At 43.1% G+C, this 22565-nt stretch overlaps 1 protein-coding gene across 6 annotated transcripts in view; it reads right to left on the bottom strand.

The window, feature by feature from the left end:
- Positions 1-240: 240 nt before the first annotated feature.
- USP48 (ubiquitin specific peptidase 48) overlaps positions 241-22565 on the bottom strand; it is a 101624-nt gene continuing 79299 nt past the window's right edge. For all 6 annotated transcript variants that reach the window (XM_046006720.1, XM_046006726.1, XM_046006735.1 and 3 more), the window contains 6 exons: positions 16748-16852; positions 11586-11741; positions 6529-6654; positions 4992-5040; positions 1861-1887; positions 241-786 (listed from right to left, as the gene is read on the bottom strand). In XM_046006720.1, the coding sequence (XP_045862676.1) occupies positions 764-786; positions 1861-1887; positions 4992-5040; positions 6529-6654; positions 11586-11741; positions 16748-16852 (486 nt within the window). In that variant the 3' untranslated portion in view covers positions 241-763. The remainder of the gene's footprint in view (positions 787-1860; positions 1888-4991; positions 5041-6528; positions 6655-11585; positions 11742-16747; positions 16853-22565) is intronic.

The following is a 22565-nucleotide window of genomic DNA, read 5'->3' as shown; positions in this document are numbered from 1 at the left end:
TTTCCCAATTCTGAATAGAGAGCGAAACTGGAGGAAGATGCTATCACACGTCAGACATTCGCCATCCTTCCTGAACGCACGAAAGCCAGAGCACTGAAGCCCAAGCCAAGGCAGGAGACATCCGGGTGCCTCCTCCTCGACCCAACGCCGAGAGAGGGACCACTGGGCTGGGTGTACGCGGGCACGCTGGGGCGGGCGCGGAGAGGAGGCTAATCTGAAGACACTTTTCCACAAGGACGGCAAGTTCTTCACTTTCATGCTTTATTGAAAGTAAAATATGAATCAAAGACAGGTATTGGTAAGCAGGTTATGTCTCTAAAGAATTACTTTTTAGTTCAGAGCAGAATGTTGTCCCATCTACTGTGATACAAATCCTTTATGGACCAATGCATCTGGTATGAAATTTGAGCAAGGAAATATAACAGAACTTTATTCCCTCCCGTGACTATAAATCTCGTATGTAAACATGATTTACTGTTACTGCTACTAAACTGGTTCCATCCGTACTTGCCCACTCCCACCCACCACCCTCCCTTAAATATAAAATTTGAAACATTTCCTTCAAGTCTGATGTCCTTCAGTGCAATCTGCTTTATTTGACATAAGGCATTTGGGACAGTCACTTCGGAAGAGTTCTCTGCCTTTTGGAAGAGTCATAGAATGGTTTAATTCTTAAATCCACTTTTTCGGTAATGCCCTAACATGCCAAACTCCTCGCTTCCCTTCTGGTCATTTCTTTAGCCGTCAGCAAGTGTTCAAAAGATTAGTGTCCGAGTAGACCAGTACCTGGGGAAAGAAACATACGCGGAGGTACGGCTGTGAACTGAAAAGCAAGAGTTCATGTATTCCGTTTGCCAAGAACGCATCATCAACAGGGAATATCCAACTTAACAAACGAGCACAGCAGCCCCTTGACGGTGAAGGATAAGAGAAAATATCAGCAGACGCCAGGCTTTCGGCTAAATCACATTTCTGTCAAAAGCCATGTGTCTCCTATGCAGTATCTTCACACACGTTAATCAGATCTCATTGATGCTTTCATTTGATGCCCTTGTTTCATAAAGAAATTTTTTGCTTTGTTTTGACCACATCAGGAGGTCTTTGTAGTGGTAACTGTAGGCAGCAAAGCTGCATTGACAGGAAGGCTTTATTTAGGCCAGAGCTTTGCTCACTCATTTGCTTTAGCAAAGAATCCCTGGTATCTGATTCGAACTCATTCCTTGTCAAAATCACAAGCTGCCATGGCCCTCTGGAGTAGGCCAGAAAGATTCAGGATGGCAAGAGTTAACTCTGTAAATATCACAGGGCTGTATCTGACAAACGAGTAAGTATTACTGGCGTACGCAACTACAGTGGCCATGAGATGACACACGCCACTGCGTCTCCATCCAAAGTAATTCGGCAAGAAATGCCTGGGTCCACCGCGGATGGACGAAACCTTTTCATTAAAGCGGATAGAATTCAGCAAATTCCTTTCCTCTAATTCTTACCAGCGACACACAAACTGCTTTCCTCTAAGATGAGACTGGCAGAAGGAACTGGGAATAGTAAATATAAATGTCGAATTGCCACTAGCTAACCCCCAACCTCCCCACCCACCCTGACCCTCCAAACGAGAAAGGGAAAGCAAAACGGACACGTGGCAGTAGATACAGTGAACACACGGGCCCTATCTGAGGCTCGAGTGCTGAAAACGATAATGAAGAAGCTTGAATAAAAAATGCATTTAACTAAAATTAACTTCAGTCATGAGACTCAGATTGAATTAAATTTTAAAATCAAATTATAGCCTTCGCTTTAAGAGAAAATTACAGTAGGACTCTTGACATTCATGAACAAAACATGACAAATGTAACTTACCTTTAAACCCTTCTTCCGGCATACATACTAGAAAAAGAGAGAGAGAGAGAGAAATAATTCCAAGATGAAAACCCTGCTGGAACAGACAACAGTAATATCACTTTGCTGCCTAAAGACAGAAAGTTTAACATAACTTCTCATTACCTTACTCACCCATAATGATTACTTTTGAAGTTTTGGGTGAGAACAAACAGATGATGATCTTTCTGCTTGTCTTATTTTCATCAAAGCTACACACGTGCATCATTTGAAAAGTCAAACAGTAAAGGAATGGTTATAACTGGAGAGAGCTTTTACAGGACACCAGGGGAGGCAGGCCTGGAGAAAGCCATGTGACAGATGCCCTCTGGAGCTGCGTCTCCCCCGCTCTCTAGAATGAACCACTCAGGCCTCAGGTAGCCCTTTCTTCTGGAATTTCCAGATAATGTGCTTATTCAGTTGACCCTTGAACAACTTAGGGTTGGAGGCACTGATTCACGACGTGGTCAAATATCTACATTTACTTTTAGACTCCCCCAAAAGCTGACTGGAAGCTTTCCTGAGAACAGTTACACATGGCTTATTTTGTTAGGCTGTATGTATTACAGACTGTATTCTTACAACCTAATAAGCTTAAAAAAATTTTTATTTTTCCACTTTCTTTTTTAAAAAGATTTATTTGAGAGAGAGAGCAAGTGGGGGAGGGCCAGAGGGAGAGAGAGAACCCTGAATCAGACTCCCCACTCGGCAGGGAACCTGACCTAGAGCTCAATCCCAGGGGCCCAGAGATTATGACCTGAACCGAAATCAAGAGACGCTTAACTGGTTGAGCCACCCAGGCGCCCTGAGAAAAATGTTAATGAAAATACATTTACAGTGCTGTATGTACACTTACTGAGGAAAAAAAAACAAAACAAACGAACAAACAAACAGGGCGCCTGGGTGGCTCAGTGGGTTGGGCCTCTGCCTTCAGCTCACGTCATGATCTCAGGGTCCTGGGATCGAACCCTGCATTAGGCTCTCTGCTCGGCAGGGAGCCTGCTCCCCACCCTGCACCCCCTCTTCCAGCTCTGACTACCTCTCCACCTACTAGTGATTTCACACTCTCTGTCAAATAAATAAATAAAATCTTAAAAAAAAAAAAAAAAAAAAACAGGGGCACCTGGGTGGCTCAGTGGGTTAAAGCCTTTCCCTTCCGCTCAGGTCATGATCCCAGAGTCCTGGGATCGAGCCCCGCATCAGGCTCTCTGCTCAGCGGGGAGCCTGCTTCCTCCTCTCTCTCTAACTGCCTCTCTGCCTACTTGTGATCTCTCTCTGTCAAATAAATAAATAAAATCTTGAAAACAAAACAAAAAACAACAAACTCCCGTATGAGTGGACCTACACAGCTCAAAACCATACTGTTCAAGGGTTGACTGTATTGTTAGGTCCTAACTTTAGATGGTATCGACGAGCTTCCTCATTGAAAGATAAACATTTAGTTCTTCTACCAACTTACACACCACCTGCCCCTTAACCCACATATGCTCCTGACAGAGGTGTTTTTAAGCCCTTGGGTCTCCAGTAGTCCCAGTATTTTTACTCTCCGAACAGCGCTCACAGTCTCACTGCTTCGTGTACCTTGGTTCTATTTCCTGTTTGGGAGGACATTTTTCTTTCTTTTCGATCTTGGTAACTGCTGCATTATTTATGACTTCCATTTTCTCTGTACAATCTCCAGCTCAAGCAGAAGCTCTCCTAAAGACGTTAAACCTCCAGACGGCCATCCGTCACTTCCACGTTGCCCTGCGGACGCGGACCGCCACAGCCTACATGGCCGCGAGCCGGACTCGGGGCGCTCACACCACCTGCCTCAGAGCTTTTCTTCCAGGACTCCCCTTCACCATCTTCTGGGACATTTTTCCTTTGTTGGCCCCCAACTTTTTTCTTCCAACATTCAATTCTTTCTTGACTTACACTCCTGTTTCAGTGGAACACACCCTTCCATCGTATCCCGGCAAACGGTGCACTGGACAGAAGTGTTTTGAGGCCTCACGTGTTCACAAAAAGCCATGATAAAGTCTGTCTGGTTGTAGAATTCTGACTGGAATTCAGTTTTCTTCAGAAGCCTGTGGGCACAGCTCCACGCACCTATCTTCCTCACTCTTCATCCGATGAATGGGACTCATTTTCCTTTGCATCTCTGGATGCTTTTAGGATCTTCCCATCCCTAGATTTTCACTTCCAGTATTGGGCCCTTGGTGCAATTGTTTTCTAATTTCGTGAATTCCTTTCTGTTCTCTGAATGTTCCTTCTAACCAGTCCCCTGGCTACATGGTTTCTCTGTATTACACAGAGTTAATTTTTAAGCTTTCATATGCTTCCCGCATCAACTGCTTTTCTGGGCTCCGCTCCCCCCAGGTCTGCAGACAGAGCCTTTAGGTTCCATGCTCTGACATCCCCAATGCCTGGTGGTCTGGAGCTGCGCCTCTCACCTACTGAAGAGTAAGGGCTCTGCTCAGGGGGTACTGGGGAGCTTTCCCTGAAGGGTACCTGGAAGATGAACCACTTAAAAAAACAACAGATTTCTGTAGGTGACTTTTTTGAACTGGCCACTCTCCCCAGAGCGGGATCTCCGACCTCCGGTATGGGAGGCAGAGATGGCTGCCAGCATCCCAACAAGAAGCTGGGGGTGCTCTTCCTAAGTGCTATCAACAGGCTCTTTCTCGCCTTTGTGGTTGAAGTCGGTGAAGTTGTTCGAAGGCCTGAGACGCCCACCGCACACCCTCAGTGGCCACATGAGGCGCAGGTGGGGGAAGGAGCAGTGACGGGATGTCAAGGGAGGGGCTGTGAGCAGTCGCCCTCCTTCTGGTGTCAGGCTCTGGTATCTGAATGAACTTGGCCTCTTACAGACTCTTCCATTTACAGGCTCACCCGGACGCCGGCTTCCTCAGGTCAGCTAAGTAATTATTACTCTCTTCTCGGCTTTCCATTTCTCTAGTTTTTGTCTGTATCTTTCCCTTGATCTGAGTTTCTAAGATAAATGCTGTAAGACCCCGCCCTATCATCGTGTAGAACCTTTCTCCAAGTTAAAAGTAAAAGTGTCACTTGGTGTAATTCCCCCTCATTCTGACAAGTTAAGTAACAAATTCCTCCAATGAGTCTGTCTTTACCTTGCATGACGTCATCCATTGCGGCGTAATCCGCAATTGGCTCATCAGCCTAGAAAGACAAAGGAAGACAATTCAAGACCTGGGGGAGCGGGAGCCTGGAGCAGGAGGAGGCCAGACCTTCCTGCCATGGGTCGGGCCCACGAGGCGACGAGTGTTTGGCCACAGACACAGATGCAAGCACGGGCAGAGAACAGACGTTGGGCCCGGCCAGCCATGTCCAGGACTAACAGAGGATGCCCCCGCCAACAAGGATGCAGGTCTAGACTCATCACCTCCAAAACTACATCATCTGTGGCGCTGTTTTCCTGCTCCGAAAAATGCTTTTCGAAATGGAAATGTTTAGATCTCCTGAGATTACAAAACGAAGATGGAAGTTACAGGAGCTAGGAAGCCAGCAGTGATGGTGACAGAGTGAGTTAGGTGGAAACCAAGTCAGACTGGTCCCCTAAAAAAATACGTTAGCTTAAAAAGACATTTGTGTCCCTCCTCGCTACCAGAACAAAACACCCATCGCCTTTTCAGGACGGAAGCCAGCATGGAGCGCGAGCTTGTGGCAGGGTGAGCTGCGTGGGCCAAGAGGCCAGTGACCAGCACGATTCTAGCTGCCCTCCTGAAGGGCAAGCCCTTTGGTTAACACAGGCCGTTTCAGAAATTTTGGATGGAGGGTCCTTAAGGACTTAGCAACTTTATGTCTTCAAAATAATTCCACCAAACCTACAGTTGCAAGAAAAGCAAAGAAGTGAACAGAGGGAGGGGGCGGGTGGAGGAGTGGGTATGGGTGTGCTTCATGGTTTCCAGGGCCTAATGCATCTCTCCAGAATGGAGGCTCCACAGTATGAAAAGCATATACTTCCCAGTTCAAAAACCTGACAAATCTTCCACCACATGACACAGTGGTGTTTGGCACAGTGGGGATACTTCTAGCCGAGAAACCAAAGAGGCAAAGGGAAGCGAGGCAACCCAGCCCATAGGGAGAGAGTAAGGGAAGGACTGGGCTAATGAGGCCGGCTCAATGACTGCTTTTCCCTCTCAGATACCCCTCCTTTCTAAAACTCTTCTCGCCTCTCCTAACTCTACTCTACCCGAAGTCAATCTCCGTGGCCTGGCCAAGAATCCCATTAAGACAACCAAAAGTATTTTGCCCATTGTGGCCAAACCTCGTGTCTTGTATTTGTTTCCTAGTTTGACTGGCTGATGCTTCTAAGACCAAGGAAAAGAGAGGACGGTTTAACAGAAGTATGGTTAAGCAATTCTGCTGACCCACAAGTTTGGGCAGAGGCTAAATCTATATCTATTACTTTTAACAAAAATTATGAAAACCCCACAAGAACCAATGATGTTTGGACCTCCTCTCAGTCTCTTGTGGCTCAGCCAGAGCCGGAGAATCGAGAAGCCAGCAGGAACTCTCGGTGGCCGCTCACTACCATGCCCTGCCAAGGACCAGAGGCCATCTTAACCTTTGTCACCAGCAGTTTACACATGGGTGCAGGTCACCAAAACCTTCTAGAACTTCCTCAGGTAAGGAGCCTTTACCTACCTTTAACAAAATGACAGATTCGGGAATGACGCCGAGGGTGCCGAGGGTGGCACAGTCGTCACTTAGAATCTTTCCGTCGATTGACAGATTCTGGTCAAAAGGAGCAACTGAAAACGCATGCATGATCTGTGCCAATACAAAAGAAAGTCTGCATAAGGCAAAATACCGTGACTTACACCCTATCTGAATGAGTGAACACACGGACCCTTTAAAACAAACAAGTCTTCAGACTACAAGATACTACTCTGTACAGTCGGCCCACTGGCTGCTCTCCCACTGAGACTATCATCCCAGCAAATCAGGGAACATCCTTAGGGGGACTGGTGGAGAACAATTATAGCCACGATCCTTCTGTTGGGCACCGTGCCCCCTCAAGAGCAGGGGTGCGGGGAAATCCCAGGGGAAGGGGGAGCACGCTGACGGCTCCTCTGGCTTTAGGGCCTGGGCAAGGAAATCATGGTCACTCCCATCGTGCCCAGGTCCGACATTCTTTGGACAACTCAAGTCCAGATTCTTTCCCAAGACCATATTTGAATTAACTAGTGGGCCATTTGGATTCTTCTTTCAGTTTTAATTCCTTCAGCAAGCCTCAACTATGTAATTCCGCTCAAGACTGCTGTATATTCTTAGATGGTCTTGTCTCTAGGAACTAAAATACGAATTTCTTTCCTTATTTTTTTTTTAAGATTTTATTAATTTATTTGCGAGGGAGTGAGAGAATGAGCAGGGAGAGCAGCAGAGGGAGAGGGAGATGCAAGCCACTTGCCGAGCAGGGAGCCCGACATGGGACTTGATCCCAGGACTCTGGATCATGACCTGAGCTGAAGGCAGACGCTTAAAAGACTAAGCCACCCAGAAGCCCCCAAAATATGAATTTAAGGGAAGGGACCATATATATACACCCCATCTTAATTCAAGCCAATTGTTAAAAATGAAAAAATACATTCAGAAACGTATGCATAACACACATTTTTTCAACATCACAAAAATGTCTTATTTTTATCATTTCTGGAGAGTAATTACCAGTGGGTGGGCAAGGAGGAGTTGGCCTTGGACAGGCACCTGAGACTTCAGGGTCTTGAGATCCAGCCCTGCGTCAGGCTCTGCTAAGGGCGGAGTCTGCTTAAGACTCTCTTACTCTGCCCATCCTCCCCCCAAAATAAATAAATCTTTAAAAAGAGAATTCATTTTATAATGCTTCATAACTTATTCAATGCTTCATGTATTTTTACGACATGTATGTTTTATTACACCAATATCCACGATGTGGGAAAACGATTCTACCTTTATACGCACTCTACTCCTCTACTCTGTGTGTCTGGAAGGACAAAGCAACCCTGAGCCAACTATGTATATAATAGGGCCCAAGAGCTTTCCAGGCCAGGAAGATCATGAGTAGAAATGTGATCTTAATAATGGCATACGGAAAAGTAAGAACAAGGGTAACAACACCGGCCTCCTCCCCCGTTAGGCCAGAATCTTAACTGGACGTCACAAAAGGACATCAGCTCCCAAAAAAACAAACAGAGATGCATTGGGACGCCTGGGTGACTCGGTCAGTTAAGTATCTGCCTCCGGCCCAGGCCATGAGCGCGGGGTCCTGGGAGAGCCCCACATCAGGCTTCTTCCCTGCCTACTGCTCCCCCTCCTTGTGTGTGTTCTCTGTCAAGTAAATAAATGCAATCTTTAAAAAAGCAAAAACAAAAACCAGAGACAGCTCCGTGGTTCATGGGCAGTGATATCAATGATCTGCCTGCAATTCCATAACCATAAACTGGTACAAAGCACTACCAGGATACGTGTATCACAGCCGGCCTGGCAGTCATCAGGCAGAAACAGCCCGCCCTGGATTAACAAAGGGGCCCGGGGAGGAAGAAAGAGCTTCAGTGGAGGTGTGGAGGGCCAGCTTACTGTGGGCGATGCCACAGCTGCTGGCCTGCAGGAACGCCTGCTCACATCCCCAAACCCCACGAGGTGGGACAAAGCACATAGCTCCAGCCACGAGCACCCTCACTGAGGGGCTGATGCTCAGTACTTTATGTTTTGATGACACAGACAAGGACACTTAACTAAATTCATTCAACAACTAATGAAGCTTTTATTAAGAAGCCACCATGAGTTGAATGCTTTGCTCCGTGCTGGAAATATACAAGTGAGTGCGTAATCCCACCCTGGAGGGGTTCAGAAAGTGAGGGCAGAACAATGTAGCCTAGATGCTGGCAGAAGGCATATGTCAGATCTGGGGAAGACAGAGGAAAAGAGTCGGTTGACAGCTGGAGGCACACAGGCAGGTCTGCAGAAGGGGTGCGATGGAAGAGAAACAAGTGCTCACTAGTGAGGAGAAAACGCTCTTTCAGAATGAGGGAACGGGACAATCAAAGGCATGGAGGCCTTTGGTACAGTAATTCACAAACCATAAAAACGCCTGAGTATAATTACTCTGATAGGGGCCTCTTTATCAAGCAGGTGCAGAATCCCTCATCTATGCAGCACGCGAGGCACAACGAGAGCCCTGTTCCCTAACGGGGAGCGGCTCTGGACTGCTTACCATAGAGCCAGGGGGTGGGGGGCGCCTAAAATAAGGAAACCCACGGTTAGCCAGCTGCCAGCCATTTAACCTCTGTGTCAACGTCTCCTCCTAAGGCAGGCACCATCGCCCGCTCAAAACCTATCTTGGGGAAAATGAAATAATACAATTAAACACTGAACATCTTCTGTGAAAGGAGATGAATCAATTGTACTTCCATTTACTTTACGGTATCAGAGGTGGATGAATTAATAATCAGGCAAAGCAAGCTTCTTAAGGTTTTAAGAAATTGTAAATGGGCCCTGTCCAGAATAAAACATTTACAATTTTACAAAGGTTGTCCTCCTGTTAACTTGGAAATGCAATATCCCTCAGAGGAAAGGCTCTATCAAACATTAAAAAAGGCATTACAGGGGCGCCTGGGTGGCTCAGTGGGTTAAAGCCTCTGCCTCCGGCTCGGGTCATGATCCCAGGGTCCTGGGTCTCTGCTCAGCAGGGAGCCTGCTTCCCTTCCTCTCTCTCTGCCTGAATCTCTGCCTGCTTGTGATTTCTGTCTGTCAAATAAATAAAATCTTAAAAAAAAAAAAGCATTACATACTTGAAAAAAACCCAAAAAAACCTCACCCACCACCACTAACTGAGGGTCTCACGCATGCCCACTACAAACCACGTTGCTGGCCAGGCTGCCAGGCAAAAGGTCACCTCTAGTGGAAGCATACAAAGCCACCACCACTGAGCAGCGAGGGAAAATTACATTTCACTGCCCTTTGTTTTGACTCTGGATCACAGTGCCCTCAAAGCCTTGGCGGGGGAGGGGAGGACACTGCAAAGGACCCATCCAGGAAGAGCACATCGGGGGTTTCATTTGAACTGTGGTTTGCTTCAAACAACAGCTCGGTGCAGGTAACATGGTCCTACACAGAGGATTATTTCTGCTGACTTTTGATTTGTTCTTCAAAAATGGTAGTCCGTAATAAAAGCAGAAAGCAGAACAGGCTTTTTGAATGTCTTTATCCACAGGGGCTCTTTTTGTAATTTCAAGGTTCTGAATGTTCGAGGTTTACCACTGACAGGCAAAAAGCCGGTGACAGAAACAAGTTTCTTCAGATGTAAAAGGTACAATAACAGAGTAAAGATATTATGCCAACACGTTTATTTTCAGAGCCACGGGTTCAACCAAGGGAAATAATGTTCCCAGGACAATCTGGAACATATAACACCCTCAAAGGAAGCCTGTACTTTTGCCTCAATTACAATGATAAATATCAGCAGCAAGAAAAAATGCAGAACCAGGAAACTATGCCACATGAAAGTAGCAAAGAGGGAAATCTGGTCAACTTTTTGGATATGTATCAGTGCCTGAAACAGATTAGCAGCCAGATTTTCTTCCTGGACATCTTGAACTTATCAGCCCCTCTTGCCTAGATCTTGGGACACACCACCGCCCTGCTCATTTACACTACTTTTGTACTGATACCAAGAAATAACAAAATCATGAAGCATTCTCATAATGCCTACTTGGCATTCACTGAACTGATGTGCAAACCAATGCTTGTTTGGGAGGGGTGGGGGGGGGAGGGATGGGGAGGAAAATGATCTAAAATGAATCTTTAAAAACCAATTTGGAAAACACCACTCCATAATAAGACATGGTAAAGGGAAGTTTAAAATTCTAGCAGGAAGACTCATCTGACACCAAAAATATTGTGAAGGAATTCCTGACTCATCGGAGTGAATTAACGATGAAGTAGCTCCCTTTCCCCTTCACAGCAGATCTTGGTAATTGGATCGAATACCTATCAAGTGGTCAAAGGAAAACATAGGGCACGATATAGCGAGGGAACGATGATTCTGGAACAGCCTTGGCATGCAGCAAGTTAAATGGCTCTCGTTGTTTCTCATTTTTATAAAGCTACTCAGAATCTGCTCAAGCTTTCACAATCCAAACCACTTTCACCTTCACACAAAGACTCCTGATTATTTTGTCTGGCTTTAAAAACTTTTTAGGGGCACCTGGGTGGCTCAGTGGGTTAAACCTCTGCCTTCGGCTCAGGTCCTGATCTCAGGGTCCTGGGACCGAGCCCTGCATCAGGCTCTCTGCCTGCCTCTCTACCTACTTGTGATCTCTCTCTCTGTCAAATAAATAAATAAAATCTTTTTAAAAATTAAAAAAAAAAAAAGACTTAAAATTTATTTTTCAATAACTGTGCTCAGCCAAGGGCCTGGATTCATGACCCTGAGACCAGAAGTCACATGCTCTACTAACTGAGCCGGTTAGGTGCCCCTGATTCTTGGCTATTTTGAAAATTTTAAGCCTTTCCAAAAGGGAGATTTATGTCAATTTAGGCATTATCATGAAATAAAAAAGAATCCCCTCTCAATGGATTAATACTATGAGCAGACAGAGGTCACAATTAAAATGGCCGACGAAGAAAGAAAACAGAAACAAGCATATAAATATAAGGGGAAGCAACTCAGGAAGGTCCTCAAGGTCCAAAGTGTACTTAAACAAAAGTTGTATTTTCCTTACCTGAATTTTCAGTTCTTTTAACGTCTGATTAGCAGAAACAAGAAGTGCTTTCTCACCACGAACTTTTCTATGTCGCATACTGCGCCGAATGACTTGCTTTTGATAGGCTATATAATTTTGATGGGTTATCTTTTGCCGCTTTGTTCCTCCATTGCTCTATAGTAAAGATCCAAAACAAACAAAGCACGGAAATTATCCACTCTGTGACCCACACTCTTAAGTTCATTAAGTAGGCAAAACCGGTTTACTTATTGGTCCTTTAACCATTTGAAATTCAGTGTCAACAATGAGTGGAAACTCGCCGGAGGTTCTTAGCAGGCTCACAGAAAACTGGTGTTGTGTGGGGGGAATGGGTTGGGGAGAAGATAAGGGAGATAGACCTCACTGCAAGTGAGCTCCAGGATTTTTCTTTTTTTCTAATTACTTTATAAAGGACATTCACTTATTTATTTATTTATATAAAGGACATTTAAAAGCAAAATGGTATGTCGACCTTAAATCTGGAAAACACATATGTGATAAACTAAAGAACTTCAAGATTGCTAAATTTAATTCATAAACAACCTGAATCCTAATGTTTGTATTAAACATTTTCTTCCCTTCAGAATGGCATGGAAGCTAAGCAGAAACAGCTGAGAACTTTAAAACAAAAGACCTTATTAATAAAAACATCAAACTTGGTTTAACTAAAAACAGGATGATACACTGTGTCTCTTGACAGGATCACAAAGTAGCTTTGACTGTGAAACAGTCTTGAAAAAAAAAACCTGAATCTAATCGGACACTGAGACCCGATTTCCAATGGACAGAAAATGTAGAGAATGGAGAAACAAAGGAAGATCAGTAATGTAAGGAGGCGATCAGATGAATCCAGGATGTGGGACAATCTATAAGAAATCGAACTGGTGGGGCGCCTGGGTGGCTCAGTGGGTTAAAGCCTCTGCCTTCAGCTCAGGTCATGGTCCCGGGGTCCTGGGATCGAGCCCCGCATCGGGCTCTCTGCTTGGCGGGGAGCCTGCTTCCTCCTCTCTCTCTGCGTGCCTCTCTGCCTAGTTGTGATTTCTCTCTGTCAAAGAAATTAAAAAAAAAAAAAAAAAAAAAAAGAAATCGAACTGGTGTCCATTCAGTGTCAAAGACAAAAAGTGACATTGTCAATTGTCCTAAAATTTGACAATGTCAAAGACAAGGGTCAGGTGAGGAGATAGGACCAATGGTCTAGATATAGTAAATGTATACCTTGAGAGCATGCTAGTTTGAGGAGAAAGTGTTATTTTAGACATATTCGGGATACCTGAAAAATCTGAGTCTGGGTCATAGGACACTGTTTTATTTATGTTGGCCTGAGTATTTAGAGGTGAAAAGTCACGATGGACACCATCTACCTAAAGATAATTTGGCAAAATATACAGGCATACATGTGAGTACAAAATTATCATGTAGCAGTCTTCAGAAAAAAAATTATCTAGATAAGAAGCAAATGTCTTTCTCCAACATTCCCAAAAAAGCCTCATATAAGGAGGTTAACAGTCAAGAGTCCTCTGTGAACCAGGCCAAGGAATGAGGGAAACAAGATTCCTTAAACCATTTTTTCCCCTGCTTTAATTAAAGCTGGATGAGGTAACCCCAGGCCTGGCTCTCCGGTTTCTGCAGTTGTCACTGAGTGTTAGCTGTGCATGAGCAGAGCGTTCTGGGGGTCATTATGGACACAGATGCCACATACTCATCAGTAACAGAGCTCCAGAGACGTACAAAGCAGAGGAGGATCAGGACGCAAGCACAGAAGTGCACTGGCTCAGGGGGACACCCACTGGCCAGGTGCCATGCATAGCCAAGTTCCACTCTAGCCCGGAGTCTACAGAGATACACAGGTGGTTCTAACATTCGTTAAGAAAAACTAACGTGCAAACGGGAGTTAAAAACAAATAAAGAAAAAGTTAATAATTTTCCTCAATCTCAATGCTGAAAGGTCAAGTTGCCCTTAAGTCCCACAATTAGGAAGAATAAAAATATCTACAACGAAATATAATTTTACTATACAAAACACAACCAAATAACAAATCCCTAGACACTGAGCAAGATATATATTTTTTTAATGGCCCTGATTTTAAATGGGTCTAAAAGCTTTTCCCAGAATTATTTTTTCAAAACTAAACAAAACAGAATTTAAATCCAACTTATCTGACAAAAAACAGCCCACTGGTTTTAAATGGCTTTCAATTACCTAAGTGATATCCAACACTGGGTGCATCATTAACCTGAATTGGAGAAAAGGTCAAAGTCAAAGGGACCCGGCTGATCTAGCTTAGAGGAAAAAAAGGGATTTGTTCCTCCCCATTAAGGACAAGTGGAGATGCAGCCTTTCCTATTAGGGGGATTTAAATCAGCAATTGCAGAGGCTCTCACTGAACAGAGATCCCGTCACCAGGAAAATGTCAGGACACCGAAGTGCTGAAAGCCATGACATTCTTCCGGCACCGCCTCCTCCTCTAAAGGAAGGTCACACTTGAGATTTTTTTGAGGGATAAAATACTTAAAACATTCTAGAGTATTACAATATCCAAACAAGGAGAGGGAAGACAAGAGAAAATTATAATGTATGTATAAAAGAAATTACAGCATAAAAGGCAAGGTTTCCCATCATTCCCTAACATATTTGTAAACATGAAATCTGTTGTCATCCACAACTGAGAAGAGTAATTCTATACGCACTCTTTAAAAACTGCTGTGGTTATAACCACAATGAATAAAACTAGACATTCAAAAAAAAATGGCTTTCCAAAAATCTCAATCACTTGAAAATATAAAGAGTTTTCTAAGTAACTCAGGCTGAAAGGCAAAGCCTGAAGTAACAGAAGCTAAGGGCAGTATGAACATACATATCAAACTTCACAAAGCAATTTACAAAGTTTGCCAGAAGAACAGAAAATGAGTCAGTGATAACAGACTTGAAAAAAAGATGAGATTTCTTTTTTTTTTAAAAAAGATTTTATTTATTTATTTGACAGAGAGAGAGATCACAAGTAGGCAGAGAGGCAGGCAGAGAGAGAGGAGGAAGCAGGCTCCCTGCGGAGCAGAGAGCCCGATGCGGGGCTCGATCCCAGGACCCTGAGATCATGACCTGAGCGGAAGGCAGCGGCTTAATCCACTGAGCCACCCAGGCACCCCAAAGATGAGATTTCTAACTGATTATTAAACCATACTTCCATGACGTAATCACTGAAACAGTATCTCACTGCCAGCCAAGCAATATAAGACAACAGTGTCCTAAGTCGGTGGATATGCTCACTGCCCAACACCCACGTGACTTTAATGTAGCAACTGAAATGAGCCAACACACCAGTTTGGGGATCTCTGCCTTGCAACATGGATGGTCTGAGGCGATGGGGCCATGAGAAGAGCTGATGACAAACACGGTTAGAAGCTGACCACAAAGCTCTGTTTGCCAACTCCAATCAAGAGATCATCTCAGGGGAGAGAGGGGAAGGGAGAGGGTGGTTGGGTTATGGACACTGGGGAAGGTATGTGCTATGGTGAGTGCTGGGAAGTATGTAAGCCTGATGATTCAAAGACCTGGGACTAATAATATATGTTAATAAAAAATTTAAAAATTAAAAAAAAAGATCATCTCAAAAACCACCCCAAGAAACATAAGGCCTACATCTACAACATGTGAATAAGCACGGTACTTATGATGTCCCGTCAAAACTCAGCCTGCTTTCCTGTAAAATGTCTAGGTTTGCTGAGTTCTGACGCACGGAGCCCACCGGTGCTGACTGAGTGAAGCATGAATTTGACCGAGGGGCAGATCATGGTCGGTGGGAGGGGTGCACCCAGTGCCCGATTTTGTCCTTTTTTGTAGGTGCTCACAGTGAGCGTCGTAGGAGATCCAACAAGCCAGGGAAAACAAATGTGGGTTATCTCTCTGTACCGGCTGCAAAACTACGAGTAAAGTTTACCTCAGAGAGACCAAGATTCAAGTCAAGAGGGCTTTTCAGACCTTCTTAATGTTGAAAAGGAAATGACAGTATCAAGTGTACCGGCGGCCCAACAAGCCCAGGGAATTGTGCTCTTTAACAGCACAGATGCAGCAGAGGCCGCTGGAACTCCTTCATTCCTTCAGGGAGGAGGTTCACCGTAATTTGACTACGTTTTATTGCACTTAAGCAGTAAAGAAAGAAAACATGTGTCTCATCTGTTGTTTTAAACTCAGGGAAAAACAAAAACAAAACCAAAACCAAAAAAATCCTAAACTCAAATTAGAGAAGACATCCCATGAATTGAAGGTATCCATAGAATACCCTGGAACACTGTCGTCTGACTTTCTGAGAAGCTGAAACTTACCTACACCATATATCAACTCTATTTCCATGTTATCTCCTGTTCTTAAGTTACTTTTCTCCAAAAACACTATGAATATAATCAAGCAACCAAACAAGTGGGCTAGAAAATTATAACAAAATACACAGAAAGCAGACAGACAATTTGGTGGAAAAAATTAAATTTATCATAATGAAATAGGAAAGATGAATGCTGGCCTGGTCATTTGATTAACACTTTAAGAGACGCAGAAACCTCTTCTATAAACTCCATTAGTAAAGCCACAGCGTATTTTGTTTGTAATGAGGGAAAGTGGGTTAATTTTTTCATACTTAAAAAATCCATAATTAAATAACAAACCAAGATACGGATCCCGTTTTGGCTTCTTTTCCAGCAGATTTAATCACTGTATTGTGTTTTAACCTTTCTTACTCAGTAGCAACAAATGTATTATTAATCCTGGAATAATGTGGCTCACGGCTTTTTGAGAAATCAGGGCTGCGACTGCGTGCCACAGAAACTAAGGAAAGAGGGCAAACAAAGGAAGTTGAGGACAAACATCCCATGTCTCGGGGCCCGGACTGCTGCTTTCAGAACAGCGGAAGGCAGGACAATAAAAAGCAGCTTCGGGGCGCCTGGGTGGCTCAGTGGATTAAGCCGCTGCCTTCCGCTCAGGTCATGATCTCAGGGTCCTGGGATTGAGCCCCGCATCGGGCTCTCTGCTCCACAGGGAGCCTGCTTCCTCCTCTCTCTCTGCCTGCCTCTCTGCCTACTTGTGATCTCTCTCTGTCAAATAAATAAATAAAATCTTTAAAAAAAAAAAAAAAAAGCAGCTTCACACATACTTGATTAAAATCTGGATCTTTTTCTCCATCTGGTTTAGCTTCTTCCTTATCCTCCTCTGTTTCGGAACTACTCACATTGAGCTCCGGAGCTGAATCCTTCATCACCTGAATGCAAACACAGAGAGAAGATGGTCAGACCGTGCAGGGCAGGCTATGGGAGGCGCTTTATCAATGGGTGGGGGCGGGTAACAGAACCCGCAGAGGACCGAGATTCAAGGGCTGCTTCCTGTGCTCTTTTAACATGTTCGTTTCTATCCTAGGCTTTACACATGTATAATGTGGTCACCATACATATAAGCAGTATCTGCAGAATTATTATCGTTGGACTTTTACAATGATGTTATTTTTGCAGAAGTTCAAAGATGCTCTAAATTTTCCCTAGCAGGGGGACTCTGTCAAACCATTCAGACAGCAGGAGCCACAATACTTCCTGAAGACCAAGAAAAGGAAGGATGAAGGAAATGGTCTTTTACATTATGAAATACTGTTATAAAACTCAAAATAAGTATTAAAATTTGGGTATGTTGGATTTTTTATTATTTTTTAAAAAATATTTATTATTCACTAGAAAGAGAGAGAGAGAGAGACGGCATCAGGCAGAGAAAGAAAGGCAGACTCCCCACTGAGCAAGGAGCCCAAGCCTGGACTCGATCTGAGGACCCCGAGATCATGACCCAAGCCAAAGACAGACGCTCAACTGACTGAGCCACTGAGGCATCCCTGGATATTTTTTTAAGATACCAGTGTAGACATGGACTAACAGCCACAAAAGACTTAAGTTTTTAGAGGAAACACAGAAATCCATGCTGGTTAACTGCACTTTCTCAGCAAATGAGGAAATAAAGGCCTTAGTTCAACTTGTGAAGCAGAACCCAAGACCTTAAGAGCATAATCGGTAAATTACTCTCCTAAAACAATGTGTTCGGTAACGATCGTCAAATAAAATGTAGTTTGGTCTCTAATTCCCCAAATCCTGGAATCAAATTAATGACATGCCCCGAGATCTAGGTCAGGATCTACCTAAGAGCCATCCCTAATACAACAGAAACGTTCCAAATCCAATTCGCATTAAGTTTTAACACCCCTGTTCCCAAAATACAGCCAAGTCTGTCCTCCTTCATCTACTCTTAAAGAGATCAGGGCAGGAGGCTCTAAACTGGCCTTCCTTATTCCTGTTCTGCCCTTGCCAACTCGAAATACAGCAGCCAGGGTCACCTCTTTAAAGCATAAATTCATTCACACCATGACCTTAACTGCACCCCTCCAATGGCTTACATCTATACTCAGAATAAAGGCCCAAGTCCTTGGTATGATGTATAAAATGTGATAGGATTTGTCCCGTGCTTTGTATCGCCATCCTTCGTTGGAAGAGACCTCACTTTAGACTAGTGTTGGCCCCTGTAGTAGCCAGCGGGTACATGTGGCTGTTTAAATTGAAATAAATAAAAATTCAGTTCCTTAGTCACCTTAGCCACAGTCATACGTGGCTACTGGCTCCCACAGCATACAGGGAAGACACAGAACATTCCTATCGCTGCAGTAGGTTCGACTGGACAGGGTGGTTCTACACACGACTCACTCTACCGCTTAAGCACATGAGGTCCCCTTCACAGGCTGGACCTCTGCTGTGGACACTCAGGTAAACAACAACTCTAAGACCTGTTTCTTGGCCATTTCCCATCTAACACTGCAACCTCCACCTTCATCAGTCTCCCACTTCACCCCGCTACATTTCCTTCAAAAACACTCATTCCTGTGTAATCACCTTATGAATTTATGGGTTTATTCTGGTTTTTTTTTATTGGATGTTCTAGATCATTTTTAAACAGAAATATAATTAATATACAACACTGTATCAATTTCAGGTGTACAAAAGCAGTGATTTGACGTTTGTATGCATTGTGAAATGAACACAAAAATAATGCTCGTTCCCGCCTGCCACCATATAAAGTTGCAGAAATTATTTTCTGGTGATGAGAGAACTTTTAAGTTTTACTTTTTATACAACTTTCAAATTTGCAATGTAATTACTATTAACTATAGCCACCACTATACACATACATTACATACTCTATACACCCATGACTTATTTTATAGCTGGTAATTTCTGTCTCGATCCCCTTCACCCTTTTCACTCATTCTCCTACACCAACCCCCGGCAATGACAGATCTATTCTCTGCATCAATGAGTTTTATTTGTTTTGTTTTTTTAGATTCTATATACAAGTGAAATCATGCGGTATTTCTGTCTGACTTACTTCATGTGCACCCTACCCTCAAGGTCATTCCATGTGGTCACAAATGGCAAGACTTCATTATTTTTTACGGCTGAATAGTATTCCATTGGGAACACAAATACAATTTCGCTTTCCAGTCATTTATCAACGAACACTTAGGTTACCTCCATTCTGGCTATTGCAAATAATGGTGCAGTGAACACAGGGGCGCATATATCTTTTAGACTCACTGCCTTTGTTTTCCATGGATAAATACTCAGAAGCAGAACTGCTGGATCATATGGTAATTCAAGGAACCTCCATCCTGTTTTCCACAGTGACTGCACCAAATTTACACTCCCACCAATAGTGTGTAAGAGTTCCCTTTTTCTCCATGTGCTCACAAATGCTTCTTTCTTGTTCTTTTAATAGCCATTCTGACTACTGTGAGGTGATCACTCACTGTGATTTAGAGTTGCATTCCTTGGTGATTAGTGATGCTAAGTTTCTTTTCTCAAGGATGCTGGCCATCTGTATTCCTTCTTTGGAAAAATGTCTATTCAGATTCTCTGCCAATTTTTTTGATCCAATTTTGTGCTGTTGGAGTTCTTTATATATGATTTGCAAATACTTTCTCCCATGCAGTAGGCTGTTGGTGGTTTCCTTCACTGTGCAGAAGGTTTCAGACTGATATGGTCCCATTTATTGATTTTTGCTGTTGTTGCCTTTGGAATCCATCAAAAAAAAGTATCACTATGAGGGATATCAAAGAGCTTGCTGCCTGTTTTCCTCCAGGAGTTTTGTGGTTTCTGCTCTAACATTCAAGTCTTTAATCCATTTTGAGTTGATTTTTATGTGAGATGGGAGACAGTGGTCCAGTTTTGTACTTTTCCATGTGGCTGTCCACTTTTCCCAGCACCATTTACTCAAGAGACTGTTCCTTCCCCACTGTATATTCTAGCCTCGTCTGCGGCAAAATACTTGACCAGACATGCTTGGGTTTATTCCACTGATTAATGTGTCTGTTTTTACACCCATACCATACTGTTTTGGTTAGTGTAGCTTTGTAACACAATTTGAAATTACAAAGTGCTGCGTTTAGCTTTTTTCTTCTTTCTCAAGGCTATTTTGGCTATTAAAGAGCTATTGTGGTTCCATACTAATTTAAGGGTTGTTTTTGTTCTATTTCTGCAAAAAAGAAAAAAAAAGCCGTTGTGATTTTGACAGGGATGGCACTGAATCTGTAGATTGCTTTAGGTAATACCGACATTTTTACAGTATTTTTCCAATTCATTAGCAAGGAAGACCTTTCCATTTATTTGTGTCTTCTTCAATTTTATCAGTCTCATAGTTTTCAATGTATAGATCTTTTATCTCCTTGGTTAAATTTATTCCTGGTTTTTTTTTTTTTTTTAAGACTTTCTTTAGGAGAGAGAGAGAATGAGCAGGATGTGGGGAGGGCAGAGGGAGGAGTTGGATGGATAGCTCAGTCCCAAGACTCCGACCTGAGCCAAAGGAAGGCACTTAACCATCCAGACACCTTTTATTTTCTTCTTTTTGAATGGAACTGTAAAGGATATTATCTCCTTAATTTCTCTGATAGGTCGTGCTAGGTGTATAAAAATGCAACTAATTTTTTGTTGTTGTTGTTGTCTAATATGTCCAAGGTTGGGTTGGAACTCACAACTCTGAGATCAAGAGTCACACGCTCTAGGACTGAGCTGGGCAAGAGCTCTGCAACTGATTTTTTTATATATTAATTTTTGTGCTCTCCAACTTCATTAAATAAACAAATGGGGACTGAATTCTGTCAAACCCTTTTCTGTACCTATGGAGAGGATCATGATTTTTTCTGTTTTATTAATGTACTATATCATGGTGACTGATTTGCAGATGAGCCATCCTTGCATCTCTGGAATAATTCCTACTTGATCACAGTATATGTTCCTTAAGATTTGACAGGAGAGCGAGCGAGTGAGCCCACATGTGAGTGAGCGCATGAGCAGGGGGAGTGGGAGAGAGGGAGAAGCAGGCTCCCTACTTAGCAGGGAGCCTGATGCTGGCCTGGATCCCAGGACCACCCAGGTGCCCCATATGTTCTTTCTAAGGTATTGTTAAATTTGGTCTGCTAATATTTTGTTGAGAATTTCTGCATCTGTGTTCACAGGGATACTGGCCTGTGATTTTTTTTTTTTTAAGATTTTATTTATTTATTTGACAGAGATCACAAGTAGGCACAGAGGCAGGCAGAGAGAGGGCGAAGCAGGCTCCCCGCCGAGCAGAGAGCCCAATGCAGGGCTCGATCCCAGGACCCTGGGATCACGACCTGAGCCAAAGGCAGAGGCTTTAACCCACTGAGCCACTCAGGTGCCCCAATTTTTTTTTTTTTTAATGCGGTTTCCTTGTTGGCCCCGAAAAATAAGTTTGGGGGCATTCTTTCATCCTCAATTTTTTGGATGAGTTTGAGAAGGTTTGGTATTAAATCTTCATTGAATGTTTGGTAGAATTCACCAATAAAACTATCTGGTCCTGGACTTTTGTTGGGCATGTTTTGATTAATGATTAGATCTCCTTATTAGTAATCAGTCCATTCAGATTTTCTTTTTCTTCATGATTGTCTTAGAAAACTGTGTATTTCCAGCAATAAATCCATTTCATCTAGGTTTTTATCCAGTTTCTCCTTGTAATTGATTTCCAGCTTCATACCAATGTGGCTGGAAAAGATGCTCGAAATGATTTCAATCTTCAATTTACTGAGACTTGTTTTGTGCTCTGGTTTTTGACTTATCCTGGAGAATGGTCCATGTCCATTTCAGAAGAATGTGCATTCTGCCATTTTTAGATGGAATGTTCTGTACATATCTATTAACTTTGTGTGCTCCAATGTGCCATTTAAGGCTGATGTTTCCTTACTGGCCTTTTTTGGTCTGGATCATCTATTTGTTGACAAAAGTTGGGTAGGAAAGGCCCCCCAGTAGTACTGCATTGCTGTCAACTTCTCCCTTTACCTCTGTTAACATCTGCCTTAAATGTTTAGGTACATTTATGTTGGGTGCATATTCACAAATGTTTAATGCTATTGATGGAATGACTCCGTTACCATTATGTAATGTCCATCCTTGTCTTTTATTATAGTCTTTGTTTTAAAATCACTTTTTTCTGATATACACAGCTTTCTACGGGTTTCCATTTGCATGAAACAGGTTCTTCCATCCCATTTCTTCCAGTCTATGTATGTCCTTACACTGGACATAAGTCTCTTAGAGGCAACATATGGATGGGAGATGGTTGCCTCTTTTTTTTTTTTTTTTTAAATTTATTCAGCTACTATTTTGATTGGAGAATTTAGCCCATTTACATTTAAATTAATTATTAATAGGTACATATACTTATTGCTAATTTGATTGTTTCCTAGTTTCTTTCTGTTCCTTCTCTTGCTTTCCTCCCTTGTGGTTTGATGACTTTGCTTAGTTCATTCTCATTTTTTGTGTATATTTGATAGTTTTTTGCTTTTGGTTAACATTAAGGCTCACACTAACAATTTACATATAATACCCATATATTTTAAATTGATAGCAAGTTAAACTTAATCACATTCTACA

Source organism: Meles meles, chromosome 1, assembly GCF_922984935.1.
Source record: "Meles meles chromosome 1, mMelMel3.1 paternal haplotype, whole genome shotgun sequence".
In the NCBI taxonomy this organism is placed as follows: domain Eukaryota; kingdom Metazoa; phylum Chordata; class Mammalia; order Carnivora; family Mustelidae; genus Meles; species Meles meles.
Note: the sequence above shows the minus strand (reverse complement) of the source record. Positions and strands in the feature narration are given on the sequence as shown.